Genomic DNA, 24,118 nt, shown 5'->3' on the forward strand with positions numbered 1-24,118 from the left:
AGCCAGCAGGATCTCTCCAGAGACAGAGGACTGTGAAATAGGAAACTGAGTCTCTCCTTGGGTAAAAGGCCATTTGCTCTCCTGAAGAGTGACACTCTGAAAGGCATGGGGATGGTCCCACACAGGAGGGTGGGTGCTGAAAGACTGCTGGGCCAGACCAAGGAGGTCAGCTCTAGCCTAGGTTCTTTGGGGCAGGACATGGACAGAAGGCTAATCTGTCAGCTGGATCATGTCAGAACTTTCCTTGTCTTCCTCCTTTTCTGCAACGGAACAGGAAAATCACTCTTCTAAAATTTCAGCTAACATTTGGATATGAGAAAAAATGATTTATGTTTATTTAGAAATGTTCCTCTCTTTCATTCCAAATACAGCTTGTTCAACTGAGAGATCTGCTGTATGTTTGGAAAGATTCAACCCGTTCTTCTGTCTCTGAGGAGAAAACGTGCAGAAACCTTGCACAAAGGGGTCTACAAGGTACTGATGGCCAGGAGCCTAAGACCCCTATTTTGTCTAGAGGGTAGAGGACAGAAGGATCTGCTCCCCCAGACTGTCAGTAGGACAAGATGAGAGCAGGTAGATCCCAAGAAGAAATGCTGAGAGACCAAGGAAGAGTGAGGTAGAGGTGGCCTAAAGAACACAGTGATGAAAAGCTCCTCGTATCAAACCAGCTTTATGTTGCTGCGTAAGTAACAAAGGTAAGACTATGTTCACACCCCAGACTGGCAGTGGCAGGAGCACAGGTAGCTGTTAGCGGGATCTCCAGGCCCTAGCTGGATTGCTCCAAGTCCTGTACAAGGTAAGGGTCAGTGTCTTTGAGACTCTGGTAGAGTTCTTCTTGGGCCTGAGCTCCTTTCCTTTCAACCAGCTGCAGTAAGGCATCGTTCATCACCTTTCGTCTGTTCCGCATACTAAGCACCTCCTCCTCTTCATCACTGTTCATTGCCTCTATGTCCCGTAAGCGCGCCAGGATGGGATAGATCGCTCCCATTCGATTACGGAGCTCCTCCCGGTGCTGCTTCACAAAGGACACGCCTCGAGCTAAAGGAGACACCAGCCCTGCATTACTCTTCTGGGTACGGGAGGTACAACACTGGGTTATTACAGTCCCACTAAATGACCCCATGTCACTGTGGGGTGCAACAGCTTGCCCTGTACTGTAGGGCTGTTCTACCTCAAAGTGTGTGGTCAGTTGCATGAAGTCATTCATGTTGGAATAGGGGGGTTTGTAAAGACCCATCCACGCTAACACCTGCCAGGGGCTGAGGCTCTGATGCAATAGCCCGCACTGCTACACATTCCAGACCATCCCACCAGCCTGTCCCGGGGGTATAGCGAGGGATAAGGAGATGACACTGAGGAAAGGAAAGCTTGGGATGGACCTCAGGAGAACAACTCTCAACAGTGACGTACAGAGGGATCCTTTTGTGAGGATGGGGTGGAATCTGTGCGTCACTGCACTGGACAAAGGCAAACTTGAAGGTCTTTCTCCATGTCTAATGTCTATGCTTCAAGCAGGAGGACCGGGCGTGTTAGAGAAGAAATGGAATCCAACTAAAGCTTGTCAACATTTTTCAAACTTTTTTCCAAGTGGTTTTTTTTTTAAATACAAATTCAGTTTTTATTCTGAAATTGTCTGCTTTTTTAACAATCCAAAGGGTTTTCCCTCTTTGGTATTTTACTCATCCCCTCCCCACCCCCTGCCTTCCCTTCACTCAGCACCTATTTCTAATTTTGCCACTGAAAAACGTGTGGAGGGAGGGGAGGGAGAGGAAAGGGTAATACTGGACAGCTTTAAAGTTTGGGGTTTCCAGGTTGAAGAAAATCAGAAAATTTTCATGTAAATGTTTGAAGAAAACCCCTAGAATTAATTGTTTTTTCATTGAACAAACTGTATTCTGACCAGCTTGAGACTGAGGAAACTGAAAGCTCTGTTAAAATAATACTGACCTGTGAGTGTTTGGGAGGATGCTGCAGGAATTTTAACGTCCCCTAAAAGAGAAAGGGAAGGGATCAGTCAAACATCCTGTCACTTCTCTGATTAGCAGGAGGGTCCAGCAACATTAAAGACCATCAGATGCTAAGGGCAATCAGAGAAGCTCTGCATTCCCAGAGACCTTCTCCTCCTGTGCTAGCAGGTGTCTCAGCCTTCTCTACAGTTATACTGGAGTTTCTCCACCTCACAAGGAATCTTGAAATACTTGGTTAATTTCCTGAAGATAATTTCTGAAATCTCCAGAGGAGCCATGATCAAAGATCCGAAAAGTACGTTTAAACCACAGGACTTTTTTCAGTGGATTAAGATTTTTGCCATGGATAATGAAGATGGCAGAGCTGAGACACCTGATTTAATGTACATCTCCTGCCTCTGTCTGCCCCCAACACACCTAACTTCGATACCTGGGAAGTTATCTTGATTGAACAACCAATTTGCACCTAGAGGATAATAGGGTTATAAGGGACAGCCAGCATGGATTTGCCAAGAACAAAGCATGCCAAACCAACCTAGTTTCCTTCTTTGACAGGGTAACTGACTTAGTGGATAGAGGGGAAGCAGCAGATATGCCATATCTTGATTTTAATAAGGCTTTTAACACAGTACCTCATGACATTCTCATAAGCAAATCAGGGAAATGCGGTCTAAATTAAATTACTATAAAGTGAGTGCACAAGTGGTTGAAAGATGATACTCAAAGAGTAGTTATCAATGGTTTGCTGCCAACTGGGAGGGCGTATCTAGTGGGGTTATACAGGCGTCAATCCTGGGACTAGTCAATATTTTCATTCATGACTTGTATAATGGATGGGAGAGTATGCTTATAACATTTCATAGAATCATAGAATCATAGAATATCAGGGTTGGAAGGGACCTCAGGAGGTCATCTAGTCCAACCCCCTGCTCAAAGCAGGACCAATCCCCAATCAAATCATCCCAGCCAGGGCTTTGTCAAGCCTGACCTTAAAAACTTCTAAGGAAGGAGATTCCACCACCTCCCTAGGTAACGCATTCCAGTGTTTCACCACCCTCCTAGTGAAAAAGTTTTTCCTAATATCCAACCTAAACCTCCCCCACTGCAACTTGCAGATGACACCAAGCTGGGATGGGTTGCAAGAACTTTGGAGGACAGATTTAGAATTCAGAACCACTTTGACAAATTGGAGAATTGGTCTGAAATCAACAAAATGAAATTCAATAAAAACAAGTGCAAAGTACTCCACGTAGGAAGCAAAAATGAAATGAGACCTATATAACGGGGAATAACTGGCTAGGTGGTAGCACTGCCAAAAAGCATCTGGGGTTATAGTGGATTGCAAATTGAATATGAGGCAACAATGGGATGCAGTGCCAGTTGCAAAAAAGGCTAATAGCATTCTGGGATGTATTAACATGAGTGTTGTAGCACTGATGAGGCCTCGGCCGGAGCACTGTGTCCAGTTCTGGGCACCACACTTGAAGAAAGATGTGGGCAAATTGGAGAGAGTCCAGAGGAGAGCAACAAAAATGATAAAGGTTTAGAAAACTTCACCTGTGAGGGAAGGTTAAAAACTGGGACTGGTTAGTCTGGAGAAAAGACGACTGATGGGGTAACCTGATAACAGTCTTCAGATATGTGAAGGGCTGTTACAAAGAGCACAGGGATCAATTGTTCTCCATGTCCGCTGAAGGTAGGACAAGAAGTAATTGGCTTAATCTGCAGCAAGGGAGATTTAGGTTAGACATTAGGAAAAACTTTCTAACTATAAGGGTAGCTAAGCTCTGGAACAGGCTTCCAAGGAAGGTTGTGGAATCCCCATCATTGGAGGCTGTTAGGAACAGGTTGGACAAACACCTGTCAGGGATGGTCTAGGTTTACTTGGGCCTGCCTCAGCACAGGGAGCTGCACTTGATGACCTCTCAAGGTCCCTTCCAACCCGACATTTCAGCGATTCTATGAGCTTCAGTCACCATGACCAGCTGCCCAGAAGTTCTGCTTCAATGTCTTACATGTGATCCTACCTGGCCTCACAAACGTCTTCCAAACCAATTTCCCATCTTTTCTGTCTTTCATGTGAAGCTTGATTTCCTTCTCCATATCCGTCATGTAGAGCTCAATATATGACTGCTGGTCTGCAGGACTTCTATAGCAGAGCTCCAGTTGCTGCAGTAAAGATAAAATGACTTATGAGAGTCTCCCACCTCCGCCAAGAGTAGGAGTGAACAATGCTCATTGTTTGCTGTGTCCATTGTGGTCTCTTGGCTTATACTTAGATTGGAAGCTCTTTGGGGCAGGTCCATCTTTTTGTTCTGAGTTTGTACAGCACCAGGAACAAGGATGTCCTGGGTGACGACTGGGTCTCTGAGGCACTACCACTATACAACTAATGCATAATAATAATTAATTGTTCAGCTTGTTTTGATGCCTCAGTGGAAGTAGAGGACAATCCTACTTACGTCAGGTGTTATCTTTAGCTCTGATGTACCAGACACCTCATACTGAGATCCAAAGTACAGCGCATTGGTCTGAGGAGGTTTGGGAATGTGCTTTGACTCCCACTTCGTTTCTTCTTCTTCAATGGCCTGTAAATTTCAAGCATTGTCATTTCTGAGAGATACAAACAGGAACCCCTGACAAACAGCTCTGCCTTCATTCAGAGCATCTCGAGTTGAAGAGGGAAAAGGCCTGTTGGGTCACCTTGTCCATTCCCCAGCCAAAGCAGGCACCTTCCCTACACTATGTTCTGCTGGGATCTGGTCCAGCCCAGTCAAAAATAACGCAGGTTATGGGGCTGTCACCATTTCCCGGCTGGGAACCTCTTTGAGAGCCTACCAGACCTCACTCTCAGGATGTGTTTCCTCAGACAAACCTGATCACCACTGAAAATATGGAGGCCTCTGCTTCTGCTTAAAAATACGATGTGATCAAGTAAGGAAAGACTCTCACAATACATACAGACAAGGGAGCAGAGAGAAGGTTGCAAACCGCAATCTTAATTCTGACATTCTCCAATTAGTGTATGATTGACTTTGCAACCTTAACATTGTTCTTTTAATGTGTGTGTATTTTCCATCGTGATAACAGGCTATAGGATCTACAGACAATGTGGGGGTAGCTCCTGGGGTTCTTACAGTGATCATGTGGTCGCAGCCACTGTAGCTAATGTTGAGTTCTAGCTGCCAACCTAATCCCCTCCTTCCCTCGCTCAGAGTTTTCATTTTAACCTGGACTCTCCTGTGCCCCAAGGTGACATTTTGTAAAGAAGATTTTTCACTGTTCGGAAGCTCAGTTATACATGGAATATCCCAGGGTGGGGAATGAGGCTCTGGAGAGAACAGCACCTCTTAGTGGGTGCTGGGAGGACCTGGCCTTTAGCTTCAGGAATCACTATGCTGCTGCGTGGTGTGGATATCACACCACGGCAAGCCCGGCCCTGAGCTATTCCTACCTGTCCGCTGCTGCAGACGGTGCCCCGTGAAGCTTGGTCACACCAACAATATAGTTCTCTTGATTTTTGCCTCCTGCTTAAGCCTCCCCCGACAGATGAGGTATCTGTGCTCTGAGACTCCCCTATCCATTGGGGTCCCACCCACATGCCCCATGTTAGCTAGTGCTGTGCCTCCTTCTGGAGCTCAACTCTCTCTCCCTGGGTACGTGCCCCAGCCCATCACGCACCACTATTAAAAACACAGGAAAACCTGGCTGCTGAGGTGCCTTCTATTTCAGTGACAGTCAGCGTGTAGGCCTCGGGCCTCTCCTCTCTGAACGATGCCGTGCTGCCTGGCGTTTCACTGTGTGCTTGGCTGTTTGGGTGTATTGATGTGGTTCATTCTCACTCTATGGTCATGCAGTGTCCCAGCAATCTTGGTGTTGGGCACACTGTAGAAATAGGATTGTTGTTTTACCTTCCTGAGTGAGTGGTCATTGGGTATCAGGTAGAGGTGGAGAGTTATGTCTGCAGCCCTGAGTGCCCGGTAGATCAGCACAAGGGAATGGATGGGAATAAACGTTATGGTCGAACGTATCTTTCTCCAAAGCACGCCGAGCTGGGAGAAGCTGGGATTCTCCAGGACAACACGGAAGACATGGATTCTCGCTGGAGTTTCCAGGGTCATGTGGCCAGCTTCAAAATGGGCGATTTTGCATGAACTTAAATCTCCTCTGTCTGCAGATGGGATAGCGAGGAGAATGAGATGGAAACACCCTGAGCTGGCAGGACCTGTACAATGACTTACACCAACACACAACAGCCATCCCAGACGCCTTACAAGTATAAACAACTGCAGGCCGTGTGCAGCCCTGCCATCGAATCGGGTGCAGAGAGACGGATGGAGTGAGGAGAAGGGGAAGGGAAGCAACAAGAGGGAGGGGGAGGAAGAACAGACTATGAGAAAGCCAGGTGAGGGCTGGGAGAAGGGTACCCAGGGAAGGGGGCACTCAGGAGGCTTAAGAGACAGGAGAGATAACAAAAGCACAACAAGAAGGAAACCAAACTATTTGCCACCTGAATAGGAGAGAGAAGGGGAAGCTGTGGGTCTGGGCACAGGGGCAGAGGCAGGGCATGGCCAGCGAGGGGAGATCAGGAGAGCTGGAGGAAGGAAGCACAGAAACAGCTGGGAGCGCTCCTGGATATCACACAGAAGAGTTCCCCTGAAGGAAACCACCGGCCCAGGGAGTGATGGCAGGAAATGAAGCTTGCGAGATCCAGACAGGAAAATGGAGAGGTGGAAGGCCAGGGAAGGGAGAACCAGGGACAGGGACACAATGGCCTGAATCTCCTGTGGGCTTTCTCCCCAGCCCAGCCTGCCTGCTGGGTGTGCACTGGACATGGAACCACTTCCTGCTGTCTTCCGCCAGCCCCCTGACACACAGAACCCCGGGGGTCTGCCACAGGCTCCCCCCATCCCCCTCCTCTGCTGCCCCAGGGGGTCCTTGCACTCCTGTGTGACGGGCACTTGTCTGACGCTCAGGTGTTGGAGGATCTACCCACCATCCCCTGCAGGGGAGCCACACTCTCGTCAGGGTGCGGGATCTACACCCGAACTGGGCCGGACTGTGCTTGGCCCTGCACAGCGAGGAGGAGGAGAGAGAGGCAGCCAGGAGCCTTCCTCTCGGCTGCCTGCTCCCCAGAGCAGGGCTAGGCAGAGTCCCTGCTTGTGCTTCTGTTTCTCACAGACCAGAGTGACAAGCCCTGGCAGCGCAGACGGACCTCCCCCCACCCTAGGGGACCACTGGAGGATGTGCCTCAAAACCCACACTCGCCAGTGGAGCCGAGCTGGAGCAGGAGCCAGGAAGGGAGCGGAGGGCACAGTGCAGAGGCCCCTGGGCCCCGCACTCCCCCAGTGCTCCAGGAGCTGCTGCTGGAGCTAGACCCCCCCAGCCCCACTGGCTGCAGACTGTGGTTCAAAGCCACCATCAGCCCCTGACTCCAGCATCTAGCCCAGTGACGCCCCGTTTCTGCCCTACCTGCAAGGCACAGGAAGTGGGGGAGGTGCACGGCTCGCACCGTGTTGGGCTCGGCCCTGATGTGGAACAGGGGGCCGGCGACCATCCACTCCTGCCTGGCAGATGGGCTCAGACTCTCCGCCCAGGAGCCGTATTCATACTCGACGGTCACTGCTGTGCTCACCTCAAAGCCAAGCCCCGTTTCGGAGCAGTGGAAGGAGCCAGCGCTGGGGATGCGAGCTCTGCGGGGTACAATGAAAACGCAGAGGTCAGGCTTGGACAGGGCTTCTAGGGCCACATCCTGCAGCACCCTGGAGCTCCTACCTGTAGACAGTCTTGTTCTCCTCTGTGCCTGGAACAATCTCTGGCGTTACCTCTGGAAGGATCTGAAAGACAGCAAGTTCCCGTAACTAGGGGCTTTATAACGGTTACTTCTTGTGACAAGAGGACTCTGCCAGTTACGGTAACGCACCGAGTTCCCTGTCCCATCGCTGCAGAGCCTGGCAATGTGTTAACCAGCTGGATTCTGCTTGTCCCAGAAGCCCCATGTGACATTTCTCTGCTGCTAGATGCTCCCAGGCTGGCGGCTGGCTCAACAAGCGGGGAGGGTCTCACAGCCCAGGCTGAAGTCCCAGCCCAAACATCTGCACTGCTATTTTTAGCCCCGAAGCCCGAGCCCCATGAGCCCGAGTCAGCTGACCTTGCTCTGAGAGTCGGTGCCGTGGGTTTTTGATCACAGTGTAGACGTATCCTTAGGATGTAACAATTCATGATACTGCCAGAACAAAGGTCAGACTGAAAATGGAATAGAATTGCAAGGTAAAAGAGTTGTTTCGGAGTAGCAGCCATGTTAGTCTGTATTCGCAAAAAGAAAAGGAGTACTTGTGGCACCTTAGAGACTAACCAATTTATTTGAGCATAAGCTTTTGTGAGCTACAGCTCACTTCATCGGAAAGCTTATGCTCAAATAAATTGGTTAGTCTCTAAGGTGCCACAAGTACTCCTTTTCTTTAAGGTAGAAGAGGTGTTCAACAATCCAGCCTGAGTGAGGCCTGAGCATAATCTAGGGCAGGTAAATGTTAGATGGACACTCGAAGGGCTGATGGGGAATTGGAGAAGAATTACTGAAGACAACAACCAACAAGAAATCCTTGAAGATGCTCGAAAGCAGGAAGCCTGTGACAGTCCAGTGAGTCACCAAAGTATCAGGAAGTTGGAGCAATGCTGGACGTTGGAACAGTAAGAGAAACCGTGGAGAAATTGAATGAATTCCTTGCATCACCCTTCTCCAGAAGGTTTTGTCTGAGAGTTCTGAAGGAATAGAAGAAAAAATTGGCCAAGCTGCTAACAAAAATATGGGATCTCTTATTTATTAATACACAGGAAACTTGGTTGTGAAACAAAGGAACAGCTCCACAATCTCGAAAAAAGGGGGCTGAGCGTATCATTTCCTTGCTGTTGTGGGTTTATGTCAGGTGTGTTATGTGCGTAGCAGACTTCAAAGCTTCACAATCAAGATTTTTATGTATTTAATTTCCTAGGTTGTTGCAGTATTTGAACAGGGGTAAGGGGGAGACTTCTGGAGACGGTTTCAACCAATGGATGGATGGATGCATAGATGGGTGCCAGAGCTGTGCCACGGAAGTTCAGGAGCTGCTGCTGAAGATGGTGAGAATACTGAATAGCTGCTCCTCAAGTGGGCGCCATGTGTTCTGTGCACTGAATAAGGCAGAGGTTTGGTGGAAAGAATAGTATGTGATCATGGAATTGAAGACTGTATCATAATGGACATGCACAAGGGGGGTGAATTACGTTTGCACAGACAACCTTACTTCTGGCATTTCCTAAGTAGCTCCAAAGGCCGAGGTGCTAGAGCTGTTCAAAGAAAAGGTCGCCAGAATTTTTTAACATTGGCAAAACAACATATATTCCCCTAGCCTTGTTCTCAGATATGGTTGAACCGTTAAAAAAAAGAATTCAGCCTGAGGCAAACACAGGGGATGGAAAATTTCAGACCAAACGGTTAAGGTTTGGCACATTTCTAAGCTGTAACGGGGTGTTACAATGGGAAGTTTTAGGCAACCTTAATACTGGATTGAGTTATCAGCCCTGCCTATCGCACTGATTGCTATTGAGAAGCTAGATCAGGAACTTCTGTTCTCTCTGTCTCATAACACAAGAAGAAGGGACATTGCAAACAGCAGAGCAGCTAACAAAAGGAGTTTGCCTGGGATCTGCCTGAGAGGAGGTACGTTAAGGGCTGCATTAAGGAGGCTGTGTTGGTGAGTATCTGAGTGTTTGTTGTGAGGACAGTGTGACTGTGTGCTGTGTGCTTGATTGGTTGTTTGAAAAGGGCGGGAACTGGGTGTGCTTTGTTCCAGGTGAGCCTTAAATGGGCCTGACTGCATAAAAAGCCAGTCAGTTGCGAACCAGCTGAGCAGCGAACAGCAGAGCAGCTAACAAAAGGAGTTTGCCTGGGAGTTCGCCTGGGGAGGGCCCACTGAGGCTTACATCTTGCCGGATTCTCTGAGTAATTACTACAACTCCTGAGGAAGCTCGTAGAAGGAAGGTAATATGGATGGGGGGTGTTCAGCTGTTGTGACCGGCACTGGATGTGCCATGTTTGTCTTTCTTCCACAGGACAGAAGCGACTTTGTCTGTACAAAGGGCAAGCTGGTCTCCATACTGGAAGAGAAGGTTCAAGGTCTGGAGCAACAGGTATCGACCCTGCGTTGCATAAGAGAAACTGAAGATTTCCTGGACGGATGTCAGGATAGGCTTCTACGGGCACAAGGTTCTGAAGATTCAGAGCAGGCTGCACTGCGGGGACAGAAGGATGGTGAAGAAATTTGGCATCATGTGACCTCCAGAAGAAAAAAGGGGAACGTCCATGTACCAGCAGGGCAGATACAGGTAAGTAACCGTTTTCATGTTCTCTCCACAGGTACTAATGCGGAGAGTGGACCAGATGATACGTCTGAGGGAAGGGAGCAGAAAAAGACTCCGATTGGAAGGCATGAGATGCACTGTCCTAGGGTTGGGGGTTCCACGACCACCGCTCCCAAGAGAAGGAGGCGGGTGGTGGTGGTCGGGGACTCTCTCCTCAGGGGGACTGCGTCATCTATCTGCCACCCCGACCGGGAAAACCGAGAAGTCCACTGCTTGCCAGGAGCTAAGATTCGCGATGTGACAGAGAGACTGCTGAGACTCATCAAGCCCTCGGATCGCTACCCCTTCCTGCTTCTCCACGTGGGCACCAATGATACTGCCAAGAATGACCTTGAGCGGATCACTGCGGACTACGTGGCTCTGGGAAGAAGGATAAAGGAGTTTGAGGTGCAAGTGGTGTTCTCGTCCATCCTCCCCGTGGAAGGAAAAGGCCTGGGTAGAGACCATCGAATCGTGGAAGTCATCGAATGGCTACTCAGGTGGTGTCGGAGAGAAGGCTTTGGATTCTTTGACCATGGGATGGTGTTCCAAGAAGGAGTGCTAGGCAGAGACGGGCTCCACCTAACAAAGAGAGGGAAGAGCATCTTCGCAAGCAGGCTGGCTAACCTAGTGAGGAGGGCTTTAAACTAGGTTCACCGGGGGAAGGAGACCAAAGCCCTGAGGTAAGTGGGGAAGTGGGATACCGGGAGGAGGCACGAGCAGGAGCGCGTGACAGGGGAGGGCTCCTGCCTCATACTGAGAAAGAGGGGCGATCAGCAGGTTACCTCAAGTGCCTATATACAAATGCACGAAGCCTGGGAAACAAGCAGGGAGAACTGGAAGTCCTGGCACAGTCAAGGAATTATGATGTGATTGGAATAACAGAGACTTGGTGGGATAACTCACATGACTGGAGTACTGTCATGGATGGATATAAGCTGTTCAGGAAGGACAGGCAGGGTAGAAAAGGTGGGGGAGTTGCACTGTATGTAAGAGAGCAGTATGACTGCTCAGAGCTCAAGTATGAAACTGCAGAAAAACCTGAGAGTCTCTGGATTAAGTTTAGAAGTGTGAGCAACAAGAGTGATGTAGTGGTGGGAGTCTGCTATAGACCACCAGACCAGGGGGATGAGGTGGATGAGGCTTTCTTCCAGCAACTCGCAGAAGTTACTATATCGCAGGCCCTGGTTCTCATGGGAGACTTCAATCACCCTGATATCTGCTGGGAGAGCAATACAGCGGTGCACAGGCAATCCAGGAAGTTTTTGGAAAATGTAGGGGACAATTTCCTGGTGAAAGTGCTGGAGGAACCAACTAGGGGCAGAGCTCTTCTTGACCTGCTGCTCACAAACCGGGAAGAATTAGTAGGGGAAGCAAAAGTGGATGGGAACCTGGGAGGCAGTGACCATGAAATGGTCGAGTTCAGGATCCTGACACAGGGAAGAAAGGAGAGCAGCAGAATACGGACCCTGGACTTCAGAAAAGCAGACTTTGACTCCCTCAGGGAACTGGTGGGCAAGATCCCCTGGGAGAATAACATGATGGGGAAAGGAGTCCAGGAGAGCTGGCTGTATTTTAAAGAATCCTTATTGAGGTTACAGGGACAAACCATCCCGATGTGTAGAAAGAATAGTAAATATGGCAGGCGACCAGATTGGCTTAACAGTGAAATCCTTGCTGCTCTTAAATACAAAAAAGAAGCTTACAAGAAGTGGAAGATTGGACAAATGACCAGGGATGAGTATAAAAATATTGCTCGGGCTTGCAGGAGTGAAATCAGGAAGGCCAAATCACACCTGGAGTTGCAGCTAGCAAGAGATGTTAAGAGTAACAAGAAGGGTTTCTTCAGGTATGTTAACAACAAGAAGAAAGTCAAGGAAAGTGTGGGCCCCTTACTGAATGAGGGAGGCAACCTCGTGACAGAGGATGTGGAAAAAGCTAATGTACTCAATGCTTTTTTTGCTTCTGTCTTCACAAACAAGGTCAGCTCCCAGACTACTGCACTGGGCAGCACAGCATGGGGAGGAGGTGACCAGCCCTCTGTGGATAAAGAAGTGGTTCGGGACTATTTAGAAAAGCTGGACGAGCACAAGTCCATGGGGCCGGATGCACTGCATCCGAGAGTGCTAAAGGAGTTGGCGGATCTGATTGCAGAGCCATTGGCCATTATCTTTCAAAACTCATGGCGATCGGGGAGGTCCCAGATGACTGGAAAAAGGCTAATGTAGTCTCCATCGTTCAAAAAGGGAAGAAGGAGGATCCTGGGAACTACAGGCCAGTCAGCCTCACCTCAGTCCCTGGAAAAATCATGGAGCAGGTCCTCAAGGAATCAATTCTGAAGCACTTAGAGGAGAGGAAAGTGATCAGGAACAGTCAGCATGGATTCACCAAGGGCAAGTCATGCCTGACTAATCTAATTGCCTTCTATGACGAGATAACTGGCTCTGTGGATGAAGGGAAAGCAGTGGACGTGTTGTTCCTTGACTTTAGCAAAGCTTTTGACACGGTCTCCCACAGTATTCTTGCCAGCAAGTTAAAGAAGTATGGGCTGGATGAATGGAGTATAAGGTGGATAGAAAGCTGGCTAGATTGTCGGGCTCAACGGATAGTGATCAATGGCTCCATGTCTAGTTGGCAGCTGGTATCAAGTGGAGTGCCCCAAGGGTCGGTCCTGGGGCCGGTTTTGTTCAATATCTTCATAAATGATCTGGAGGATGGTGTGGATTGCACCCTCAGCAAGTTTGCAGATGACACTAAACTGGGAGGAGAGATAGATATGCTGGAGGGTAGGGATAGCATACAGAGGGACCTAGACAAATTGGAGGACTGGGCCAAAAGAAATCTGATGAGGTTCAACAAGGACAAGTGCAGAGTCCTGCACTTAGGACAGAAGAATCCAATGCACCGCTACAGACTAGGGACCGAATGGCTTGGCAGCAGTTCGGCAGAAAAGGACCTAGGGGTGACAGTGGACGAGAAGCTGGATATGAGTCAACAGTGTGCCCTTGTTGCCAAGAAGGCCAATGGCATTTTGGGATGTATAAGTAGGTGCATTGCCAGCAGATCGAGGGACGTGATCGTTCCCCTCTATTCGACATTGGTGAGGCCTCATCTGGAGTACTGTGTCCAGTTTTGGGCCCCACAGGACAAGAAGGATGTGGAAAAATTGGAAAGAGTCCAGCGGAGGGCAACAAAAATGATTAGGGGACTGGAACACATGACTTATGAGGAGAGGCTGAGGGAACTGGGGATGTTTAGTCTTCAGAAGAGAAGAATGAGGGGGGATTTGATAGCTGCTTTTAACTACCTGAAAGGGGGTTCCAAAGAGGATGGCTCTAGACTGTTCTCAGTGGTAGCAGATGACAGAACAAGGAGTAATGGTCTCAAGTTGCAGTGGGGGAGGTTTAGGTTTGATATTAGGAAAAACTTTTTCACAACGAGGGTGGTGAAACACTGGAATGTGTTACCTAGGGAGGTGGTGGAATCTCCTTCCCTAGAAGTTTTTAAGGTCAGGCTTGACAAAGCCCTGGCTGGGATGATTTAGTCGGGGATCGGTCCTGCTTTGAGCAGGGGGTTGGACTAGATGACCTCCTGAGGTCCCTTCCAACCCTGATATTCTATGATTCTATGATTCAATGAAGTTTAAAATGTAGCAAATTCAAGGCTGATAAAAGGAAAGACTTTTTCACACAATGAGTGGTTAGCTTGTGAAACTCCCTGGAACAGAAAGTCACTGAGAACAAAAACTTAACGGGATTCAAATATGGAGTGCACATTTATATGGCTATCAAGAATATCCAGAGCTGTCATAATGAATGACAACAAAACCAAAAAAACTTCAAAAACAGACTCCAAGGAGAGACTGCTGAATTGGAATTAATTTGCAAATTGGATACAATTAACTTAGGCTTGAATAGAGACTAGAAGTGGTTGAGTCATTATACAAAGTAAAACTATTTCCCCTTGTTTATTCCTCCCCCACCCCCACTGTTCCTCAGATGTTCTTGTTAACTCCTGGAAATGTGCTGGAAATGGCCCACCTTGATTATCACTTCAAAAGGTTTTCTCTCCCCCCACCCCACTCTCCTGCTGGTAATAGCTCATCTTAAGTGTTCACTCTCCTTACAGTGTGTATGATAAACACCCATTTTTTCATGGTCTGTGTGTATATAAATCTCCCCACTGTATTTTCCACTTTATGCATCCGATGAAGTGAGCTGTAGCTCACAAAAGCTTATGCTCAAATAAATTGGTTAGTCTCTAAGGTGCCACAAGTCCTCCTTTTCTTTTTGCGAATAGAGACTAACACGGCTGCTCCTCTGAAACCTAACGAAAATCTTGTCTGCTCTGTCGGTCCCAGGATATTAGAGAGATAAGGTGGGAGAGGTAATATCTTTTATTGGACCAACTTCTGTTGGTGAGAAAGACAAGTTTCAAGCTACACAACTCTTCTTCACGTCTGGGACAAGAACTCAGAGATAACAGCTAAAAAGAAAGTGGAACAGATTGATTAGCATAAGTACTTAGCACATATTGTAAGGGACCATTCCAGGTGGAGTGACCCGTCAACACCTATGCAGTTATAGGAGAAAAGAGGGGGGTTAATGGGTTACAAATTGTTGTAATGAGCCATAAAGCCAGTGTCTCTGTTCGGTCCATGATTTTTAGCTTGTTTCAAAGTACTCAATTTAAGCTCCCAGGTTCCTCTTGTGAAAGGGTTGTGCAGGTTTCCTTTGAGGATGAGGACTGAGAGGTCAGCTATAGAACATTCGCTTTGTGAAAAGTGTTTGCCCACAGGTCGTGTGGTGTTTTTGTCTTTTATCATTTCATCACTCGATCATCATCATTTTATCAAGACTACCCCTCACTGGAGCTGAATTGTCTGTACTCTAACCAAAATGACTAGTTAAGGAGGCCAGCCAACAACTCTCCGACACCATAAAGAAGACCCCACACCAAAATCTACCCAGGAATTTGAAGATATAATCAAACTCTTCTCCTAACAACTTGAAGAGAAACTCTACAAACTTATCCCCCAAGAACCCACCCCAGGACCTTCTACGAGCTTCCCAAGATACACAAACAAGCAGGGGCAGCGAGTTATATGGGTCCGTGGTGCCCGTGCTTCAGCAATATTCAGGGCCTGGGGGCCCGGGTCCACCAATGTTCAGGGCCGGGTCTCTCCCCCAGCCCCACCTGTCACCCTCGGAACCTCCCCCAGCCCCACCTCCTGCCCCGTGCACCTGTCCCGGAGCGTCCCTGCCTGCGCCCTGGGCAGCGGGCAGCTGCCCTGCCACTGCACTCCCTCACTGGCCACCGCCACGGCCAGCTACAAAAGGGAGTGACTCCAGAGGCAGGCTGTGGAGGTTGGGTGGAGGTTCAGAGGAGCCTTGGTCTTGCTTTGAGCAGGGGGTGGTTCTAGACGACCTCCTGAGGTCCCTTCCAACCCTGAGATTCCAGGATTCTGTGAGTGAGTGAGTGACTGCAGCAGCTCAGGGAGCCCCAGGTGGCTGCTCAGCTGCTCTGGGCCTTTTCCGTCCCTTCGTCTCCTCCGCTTTTCTTTTCTTTTGCTAGTTTCCCTTGTGTGTGGCTATAGCCAGGGCACTCTGACACCCCCCACCCCATGCTTTCTCCTCCCCATCTCCACTTCGGGGGGGAGAAACAGGCTGTTTTCCTGTCTCCTCGCTGCAAACAACTTCACCGCTTCTCCTCCCCCCCTCCCACCCCCACTGAGCCACCTGCTTTCCCCTCTGTCTCCCTGGGTGCAATGTGGCCTCCTGCTGCCCCATGGCCAGCCGGACTCCTCGCTGCACCTCCCGCACATGAGCGGCTCCTTTCAGGGCTTTTCCCGGAGAGCAGCGTGACGTCTCTCCCCGCCCCCAACTTTCTCCGGAGTTGAGGGTGGGGAAAGGTTTGTTGATTGTCAGTTTTCCCTCTGAACTCTTGTCACGCTTGTTTTTGAATGAGGGTTTCTTGCTTCCGGGGAATTGTAACCCCTGGACCTGAGAGGGGCCCTTGGAGCACGTGCAGTGACAGTGGTGCCGGTTGAGTGTCCTGCTGGAGGGAGAGGGGGGCTCTTCCCCCGGAGCTCGCTGCTGCTGGTGGGGAGAGGGCTGGGGGGAGTGCTCCTCTCTGGCCCCAGCCCCGGGACAGCCTGCCTGCACCCCAAATTCCTCATCCCTGGACCCACCCCGCAACCCTCACGCTTGCACCCCAACCCTCTGCCCTAGCCCTGAGCCCCTCCCACACCCCAAAACCCTCATCCCCAGCCGCACCCCACAGCCCGCACCCCCAGCCAGAGCCCTCACTCCCCTGCACCCCAACCCTCTGCCCTAGCCCTGAGCCTCTCCCACACCCCAAATCGCTCATCCCCAGCCAGCGCCCTCATCCCCCCCACACTCCAACCCTCTGCCCTAGCCCTGAGCCCCCTCCTGAACCCCTCATTCCTGCCCCCCCCGCAACCCTCACCTCTGCACCCCAACCCTCTGCCCTAGCCCTGAGCCTCTCCCACACCCCAAACCGCTCATCCCCACCCCCAGCCAGAGCCCTCATCCCCCCACACCCCAACCCTCTGCCCTAGCCCTGAGCCCCCTCCCAGACCCCAAACCCCTCATCCCCAGCCCCACCCCAGAGCCCTCACCATCAGCCAGAGCCCTCATCCCCCCCCACAACTCCACATTGTGCAATATAGGGAAACTGTTAAACACTTACTGTTTCCAGTCCATTTTTACATTATTTTAAAAAATATATATCGGCTTACAAGGCAGGTGTTGGGGGTGGAGGGGTGGAACTTGGACCCATTCTGGGCACCACCAAGAATTATACAAACCCGCTGCCCCTGCAAACAAGGGAACCCAGGCAGACCCATCATATCTGGCCACGGCACTCTTACTCTTCGGGGGGCTGGGGCACAAGACTTATGAGGAGAGGCTGAGGGAACTGGGCTTGTTTAGTCTGCAGAAGAGAAGAATGAGGGGGGATTTGATAGCAGCCTTCAACTACCTGAAGGGGGGTTCCAAAGAGGATGGAGCTCGGCTGTTCTCAGTGGTGGCAGATGACAGAACAAGGAGTAGTGGTCTCAAGTTGCAATGGGGGAGGTCTAGGTTGGATATTAGGAAACACTATTTCACTAGGAGGGTGGTGAAGCACTGGAATGGGTTACCTAGGGAGGTGGTGGAATCTCCATCCTTAGAGGTTTTTAAGGCCTGGCTTGACAAAGCCCTGGCTGGGATGATTTAGCTGGGGATGGTCCTGTTTTGAGCAGGGGATTGGACTAGATGACCTCCTGAGGTCTCTTCCAACCCTGATATTCTATGATTCTGTGAAAGAATATCAGGACTCAGAGGAGCCAACCTCAAACCACTCACCACACAAAGAGCCAGCTTCCTCCAGGACACAACCGACTTCCTCCACAAACTCAGCAACATTAACAGTCTCCCTCAGAACAGCAGCCTTGCCACCATGGAAGTCACTTCCCTATAAACCAACATCCCTTGGAATGACAGCCTAGCTGCCTGCCTCAAATTTCTACATGACAATGGACAGCCCTCAGAGATCCACCCCAAACACATCACCAGATTCATCCATTTCATCCTCCCCCAGAACAATTTTACATTCCACAGCAAACACTGTACAAACCATGGGAACAGCCATGGTGTGAGGATGGCTCCCCAATATGCCAATCTCTTCATGCATTTCTGGACAAATGCATCACAGAACCAGTGATAGACCTGAGACACATCAATGATATTTTCATCCTCTGGTCAGACAACTTAAACTCCCTAATAGATTTCCACCACAACAGACCTTGCCAGAACAACAGCTGTAAAACCTGCAGACATCTCCACTGCTTCAATGATCAACACCCCACACAACACACCTTTCAAGATCCATACGATTGGCGTGTGTAGGATCCAACATGTGGTGTACCTCATCCAGTGCACTAAATGCCCCAATAACAGCTCTGTGGGTGACACCAGACAATCACTGCACTCTGGAAAGAACTTACACAAGAAAATGATAAAAGACAAAAACATCCTCTCACCTGTGGAATCACACTATATCTGATCTATCTGTCCTTGTCCTCAAAGGAAACCTGCACAACACTTTCAAAAGACGAGCCTGGGAGCTTAAATTCATAACGCTGCGGGACACTAAAAATCATGGACTGAACAGACACTGGATTTATGGCTCATTACAACAATCTGTAACCCACTAAAACCCCCACTTTTATCCAATCACTGCGGAGGTGTTAACGGGCCACTCCACCTTGAAGGATCCCTTACAATAGGTGCTAAATACTTATGACGCAACAATCTGTTCCACCTTCTTTTTAACTGTTACCCTGTTCTGAGTTCTTTGCCCAGACCTGAAGAAGAGCTCTGTGCGTAGCTTGATAGCTTGTCTCTCTCACCAGCAGAAGCTGGTCCAATAAAAGATATTACCTCCCCCACCGTGTCTTTCGAATAAAAATATTGGCAGGGATATTAAACCTTTTGCTTCAGGGCTTAGACCAATCTCTCACTGTTAGGGACCAGGATGCGTCCTAATGTGGGGGCAGATTACCCCACAACTGCCTCCTGTGGGGTTCTTCCTCCTTCCTCGGGAGCGTCTGGCAGTGGCCATGCTCAGAGACAGGATCACTCAGGTCTGATCCAGGTTGGCAATTCCTGTTCTCCTGACCTCTATTATTGTCACATTTCCTTTGTGTCCCGCAGTGGGAACTGTTAAACTAACTGACTTGTCTTTGACTGTGAGAAAACAGCCCCTTACCACTCCGAAACACCTGTTGCATTTTCCCTTTAACACGACAGAGTATCGAAACGAAGCCACTGCTCTTCTTGCTTGTCCTAGAGAGGGAACACAGATAACATCACATATTGAAAACTGTGTCTGTCAGGTGATATTTGTGTTTCTAGAGCCAGTATAAGGCCGTGGCGTTCACACGCTGGGCGCTGGAGCTCAGCACAGCACAGGGCTCCCCACCCTGAGCTGGCAGAATTTCCTTAGAACAGGTTTACATGCAGAGTGGGGTGTCTGTTAGGGCAGACTGGGGTTGCAGGCACTCAGGGCTCCCCCACAACCAGTGCGCCTGCCCCACTCTCCATGAGCTCGTTCTGCTGGGAGAGGCTGGAGTCGGATTTGGGCTGGGATGCTCTGGGTCGATGCCCCAGTCCCTTCCCTTGTGGTGGAATCTTGTGCTTCAGAATCAAACTTTTCATTTAAAATAGAAAATCAAGCCTCTAGCCCCCGTGGTTACAAAGATCAACTTCAAAACATGGCCCAGGTGAACCTGATGCCGTGATGTCTGCCTGAGTCTGCCCACAGCCTGAAACAACAGCTCTGAGAGGGGCAGGAGTTCCATGTTCACATTCACAGGAAGGGGGGCAAACGGTGAAGCTCTCAAGATGACAGTTTAAAGGGTTGACACCAATAACCATTTCACAGCTCAGGAGAGGAGAGGGACAAGCATACAAGGAAGAGCTGCACAAACTATGCGACTGGAAGACCATTTTAGTCTCACAGCTGGGTGGGTTTTGGTTGTGGGAAGCAGCGCTGGAAAGCAGGGGGTCATGGCCCCCTCCTTTTAAAAGTGAGAAGGTCACGCCCCCCCTTTTTAACATGGGCTTGTAGTTTGGCTGGGCAATACCGCCCACTTTCCCCCAAACTAAGCCACGTTAAAAAGTGGGGGGACATGTCCCCCTGATACCACCCAGTTCCAGCACCTGTTGCCCCCCCCCCCACTTCTACAAAGATTCTGGTGCTCTTGGTTGTGGGTGGAGGATGGTAGAATATCACAGTCTACCCTCACCTCGCAATGAACCCTGGAGGTAGGAGGGGGCTCCCCACAGCCAGTGTTTCTACCACCCTTCTGTCTGGGAGAGGCTGGGACTGGAGTACCTGGGGGCTCCCTCACAGCCAAAGCTTCTGCAGCACCTCCTACTGGGAGAGCCTGGTACTGCAATCACAGGAGGCTGCTCTGGAGCTCCTGTCATATTCTCTTGCTAGCATTTCATTGTTTTCTCTGGAGGTTTTATTTCTGCATCGCCCAATTATAATTTCTTGAGGCCCCTTACGTGTTTGTTCCTCAAGTTCTGCTTTGTCTGGAGATGACGAATGTGGCTGGGCTTCCTCTCTGCCTTGTGCAGTTCCAGCAGGAAAGTTGCGGACTGGAATGACAGGGAAACCACGATCACTTGAGATCATGTTCTGGGAAATAACCCAACACAGACTGGACACCCAGAGAGCAGTTTGCACCCTAGCACCCAGCGTTTCTCTTGGTAACGCCAGCGCCATCCCTGATCTCACCCCATAACTCCTCTGCCCTCCCACAGCTTAACATTGTATTGCCTTTCTGCTGCACTAACACCACCGTCAGGGCTTGGTCTAGGATGCTGTCTCCATTTGATAGATGGGGAAGCGAGTAGAGGTGAGATGCAGTGACACACCGAAGGCCATACTGCAAATCACTGGCAGAGTGGGGAAGAGAGCCCATTTCTTGACTCTGTATTCAGTCCTCTAGATTAGAACACAGCCAGGCTTCCTCAATCTGTCCCTGCAGACCCAGGATCCAGCCTGTTGCTCTCTGCCCGAGCAGCTGTTTTAAAGGGAAAACATTTCAAGTGGAAAAATACAGCGGCTCTTCTTACCTGGAAGATCACCACCACCGCGCACTGCAAAACAAACATCAGAGAGTGAGATAAGGACCCTCAGCCCCCTGAGGAGACGTATCCCCCTCCCACCTTTCCCCACTGTCCCAGTCCTGCTCTCAGCCCCTTTAGAAAGAAGCCTTTTGCTGTCATATTATGTCCCAGATGGCTGTCCCCCTCTCCTCCACTGAATGGTGCTGGGGCTCTGCTATTTCTAGCCTGCTGGGACAGCAGGGTGAGACCCATAAAATTATTACCCTGCAGATTTGCTGCTCTCTTACTGGATAGAAAGACTATGGGGTGGGCTGCTGCGTGTTAGATGTGAAAACAGTATCTAAGCTCCTCCTACTAGAGAACAAACCCCGCCCTTCCCTTGGTAGAACTTGAGTGTCTATTCAATCCCACCGTCTCCTTATACCCCAGGCAGTATAATCCATTGGCTCTTCATTCAGCAATCCTGGTTATGCTTTCTTTCGGTTGAGCTGATCCGTTCTCTTTGTAAAGGCCGTCACCAGCCCCTCATAAGGACAACATCACCCAGCTTCCCCCTGTGACACTGCACCCCATAATGCTTTATATAAATATGCTTATGAGTGTAAACATGACATAACTGGAATATGTTGATGCTAGATATGCCATGTGACATATCTTTGCAAAGGTTCTGATCTACTGAATATATCCATCCTATTTGTATGCATGTATTGTTTTTATATCTGAAGTTATGAGCATTGGCTCTATGCTTCTATTTAAAGTGTTTGCTGTAGGAAGCACATAACGCAGATTTGGTCAACATAGTGTGAAGGGATTATTAAAGTAATTGGGAGTATTTAACTAACAATGGACTTTGGACGTCAATCCACATCTGAGATTTCCTGGGATTTCAAACTAACATGTAAACAATGGCGTTGGCTTGCAAAAAGCAGAATCATTCATAGACATGTGACTTGCCCACGTGGCTACAGCCTCCACCTTGTCGCTGTGATGTTGCACAAGAGAGAGACTATCAAAGGCCCTGGAAACCCCTCCATTTTGTCTTAAATCCTACTTTATACAGAGTAAAACGGATTTATTTGGGGTTTGGATCCCATTGGGAACTGGGTATCTGGGTGTTGGAGACAGGAGCACTTCTTAAGCCTTTTTCAGTTAAGTCTGCAGCTTTTGGAGGACGTGGTTCAGGTCTGTGTTTGCAGCAGGCGAGCGTGTCTGGCTCAGCAAGACAGGGTACTGAAGTCCCAAGCTGCCAGGGAAAGCGGGCTCAGAGGTAGTCTCAGCACATCAGGTGGCAGTCCCAAGGGGGTTTCTGTGATCTAACTGGTCACACCCCCCAGCCCCCAATCACCCACTCTCCTGGCCACCTGTAGCAGGCCAGTTAGCCCGCTCCTGAAAAAAAAAAAAAGAAAGGGTACGCTGATTGGGAAAGCAGCTACAGCTGGGGCCATGCCCCAATCAGGCCACAGCTAGCCCTATAAAAGGGCTGGAAGAGTCTCTCTCCAGCCTTGACAGGAGAAGGACTAGGCTGCCTAGGGGCAAAGGCCAAGGCCAGAAGATCTGGGGAGCTCCAGCCTGGCAAATCCCCAGGCTGCAGGCCTTGCTAAAGGCCAAACAGGTACTGGGGTTGCAGAGGCTGTAGCCAGGGGTTAGGAGGAGGCAGCTGGTCTGACCCCCCTGCCCCCTTGCCAATGATGAGTGGCCTTAACAGACTGCAGTCTGCCCCAGTGAGTGGGGGCTAGATAATGACTGGCAGTAGCCACTGAGGCAAGGTGGGGATTGAGGGTTGGGGGTTCCCCTGGGAGGGTACTGAGGAGGGCAGAACTCCAGGGTAAGGGGCACCGGGGCCTGAGGCAGTTGAACCACTGGCCAGCAGAGGGCGCTCTGAGCTGGAATCGAGCTAATTCCCAGGATAACCAGCAGGAGGCGCCGCACTGGTGAGTCTTCACTTTGCTACATCACCCCATCCAGTCCCATCTCCTGCACTCTTTTCCCATCATCGCCCAGCACTTACAGCGCAGCACCAATTCGATAGTGCCATGATTGGTCACCCCGTGGTGCCGCAGACTCCCGGCATCTTCCAGCTGTCTGCCTCCAAATATCAGTCTAATCTGGTAAACAGGGCCATCGAAAATACCAGTTTCAATCAGCTTCCTCTTCAGATCCGCCCCGGTGTCATCCCAACACACATCCAGGGCACTCGTCGTGCCAGTTAACTGTTTAATAAAGATTGTGCCGTGTGCCCCGCCCGCGGCTGCAGAGCTCTGAGTGGGTCTGGGCTCCATAATGTCTGAGCCCTGCGTTATGGAGAGATGCACAGACCCGGAGAGTGGATTCCTCAGAGCCCCCCTCCTTTCTCTGGATTCAGGGATCTTCTCTGCCCCCAGCAGAGCCCCAACTCCCAGGGACTCTGCCTGAAGCAAGCCGTAGGCCTGCCTGCCTTTCCCGTCACGCCCCAGCTCAGCTCTCAGCCGCTTCCGGAGAAACTGAAACTCCCAGCTGGCCAGGAGCCCAGGCCTCGGAGCCTGGCGGGTGTTTCTGCGGCTGCGCTGCGCAGGGCTCCCAGGGGGATTGTGGCTTCAAACAAAACCCGGGGCTGCTGGCATTTTCTCCTGTGTTGCATAGCCCCCGTTTTTGTAATCTGCCCCACGTAGGCCCCTCTTCATTTCCCCTTCTCATGTTAACCTTCTCATGTCTTGCCTCTGCTCCTCTTTCCTGCTTCCTAGAGGTTGTCGGGTCTCTTTTCTCTCCCTGCTCTCTCCCGCTCCTCTCCTCTGGCCTGCAGAGGCTGAGAAGTAATTTCCTTCCTCTTCCCCCTCCCTGAAATCCCCCCCCTCAGTTCTGGTCCCCTTTCTCCTCCCCTCACCAACGTTCTCCCCCCCTGTTCCCCCTTCATCTCCCCCAGCTCTTACCTTTGTTCTCAGTTCCTCTCCCTCCTTCCACCGTTGTCTCATCCCTGGCCCGACGGCAATGTCCAGTGTTGTTGTTGCACCAGCGTGTGGGCTGAAGGATGTTGGCGTGATGGGGGTGGGGACGATGTTAATCTCTTGTATTGGACCAACTCCCGTTGGTGCGAGAGACAAGCTTTTGAGATCACAGATTCAGGTCTGGGAAAGGTATTCTGGGGGTCACAGC

At 50.1% G+C, this 24,118-nt stretch overlaps 1 protein-coding gene across 1 annotated transcript; it reads right to left on the reverse strand.

Annotated features, from left to right (window-relative positions):
- Positions 1-311: 311 nt before the first annotated feature.
- LOC102936323 (caspase recruitment domain-containing protein 8) lies at positions 312-23,458 on the reverse strand. The gene is made up of 11 exons (XM_027833516.3): positions 22,998-23,458; positions 20,996-21,019; positions 20,423-20,515; positions 19,119-19,195; positions 7,743-7,804; positions 7,440-7,660; positions 5,879-6,138; positions 4,430-4,555; positions 3,995-4,136; positions 1,948-1,989; positions 312-1,038 (listed from the first exon to the last, which is right to left on the reverse strand). Exons 1-11 carry the CDS (start codon positions 23,266-23,268, stop codon positions 767-769), a joined length of 1,590 nt encoding a protein of 529 aa, XP_027689317.2. The 5' UTR covers positions 23,269-23,458; the 3' UTR covers positions 312-766.
- Between the last annotated feature and the right edge of the window lie 660 nt (positions 23,459-24,118).

The sequence above is a fragment of the Chelonia mydas genome, chromosome 15, assembly GCF_015237465.2.
Source record: "Chelonia mydas isolate rCheMyd1 chromosome 15, rCheMyd1.pri.v2, whole genome shotgun sequence".
NCBI classification, from domain to species: Eukaryota; Metazoa; Chordata; order Testudines; family Cheloniidae; genus Chelonia; species Chelonia mydas.

Coding starts and splice junctions, on each gene's coding strand:
- LOC102936323 (XM_027833516.3), bottom strand. CDS start 23,268: ATGGAGCCCAGACCCACTCAGAGCTCTGCAGCCGCGGGCGGGGCACAC. Junction 7,661..7,742: donor GAGAACAAGACTGTCTACAG/GTAGGAGCTCCA, acceptor TGTACCCCGCAG/AGCTCGCATCCCCAGCGCTG. Junction 4,137..4,429: donor AGCTAAAGATAACACCTGAC/GTAAGTAGGATT, acceptor TCTTTACTGCAG/CAACTGGAGCTCTGCTATAG.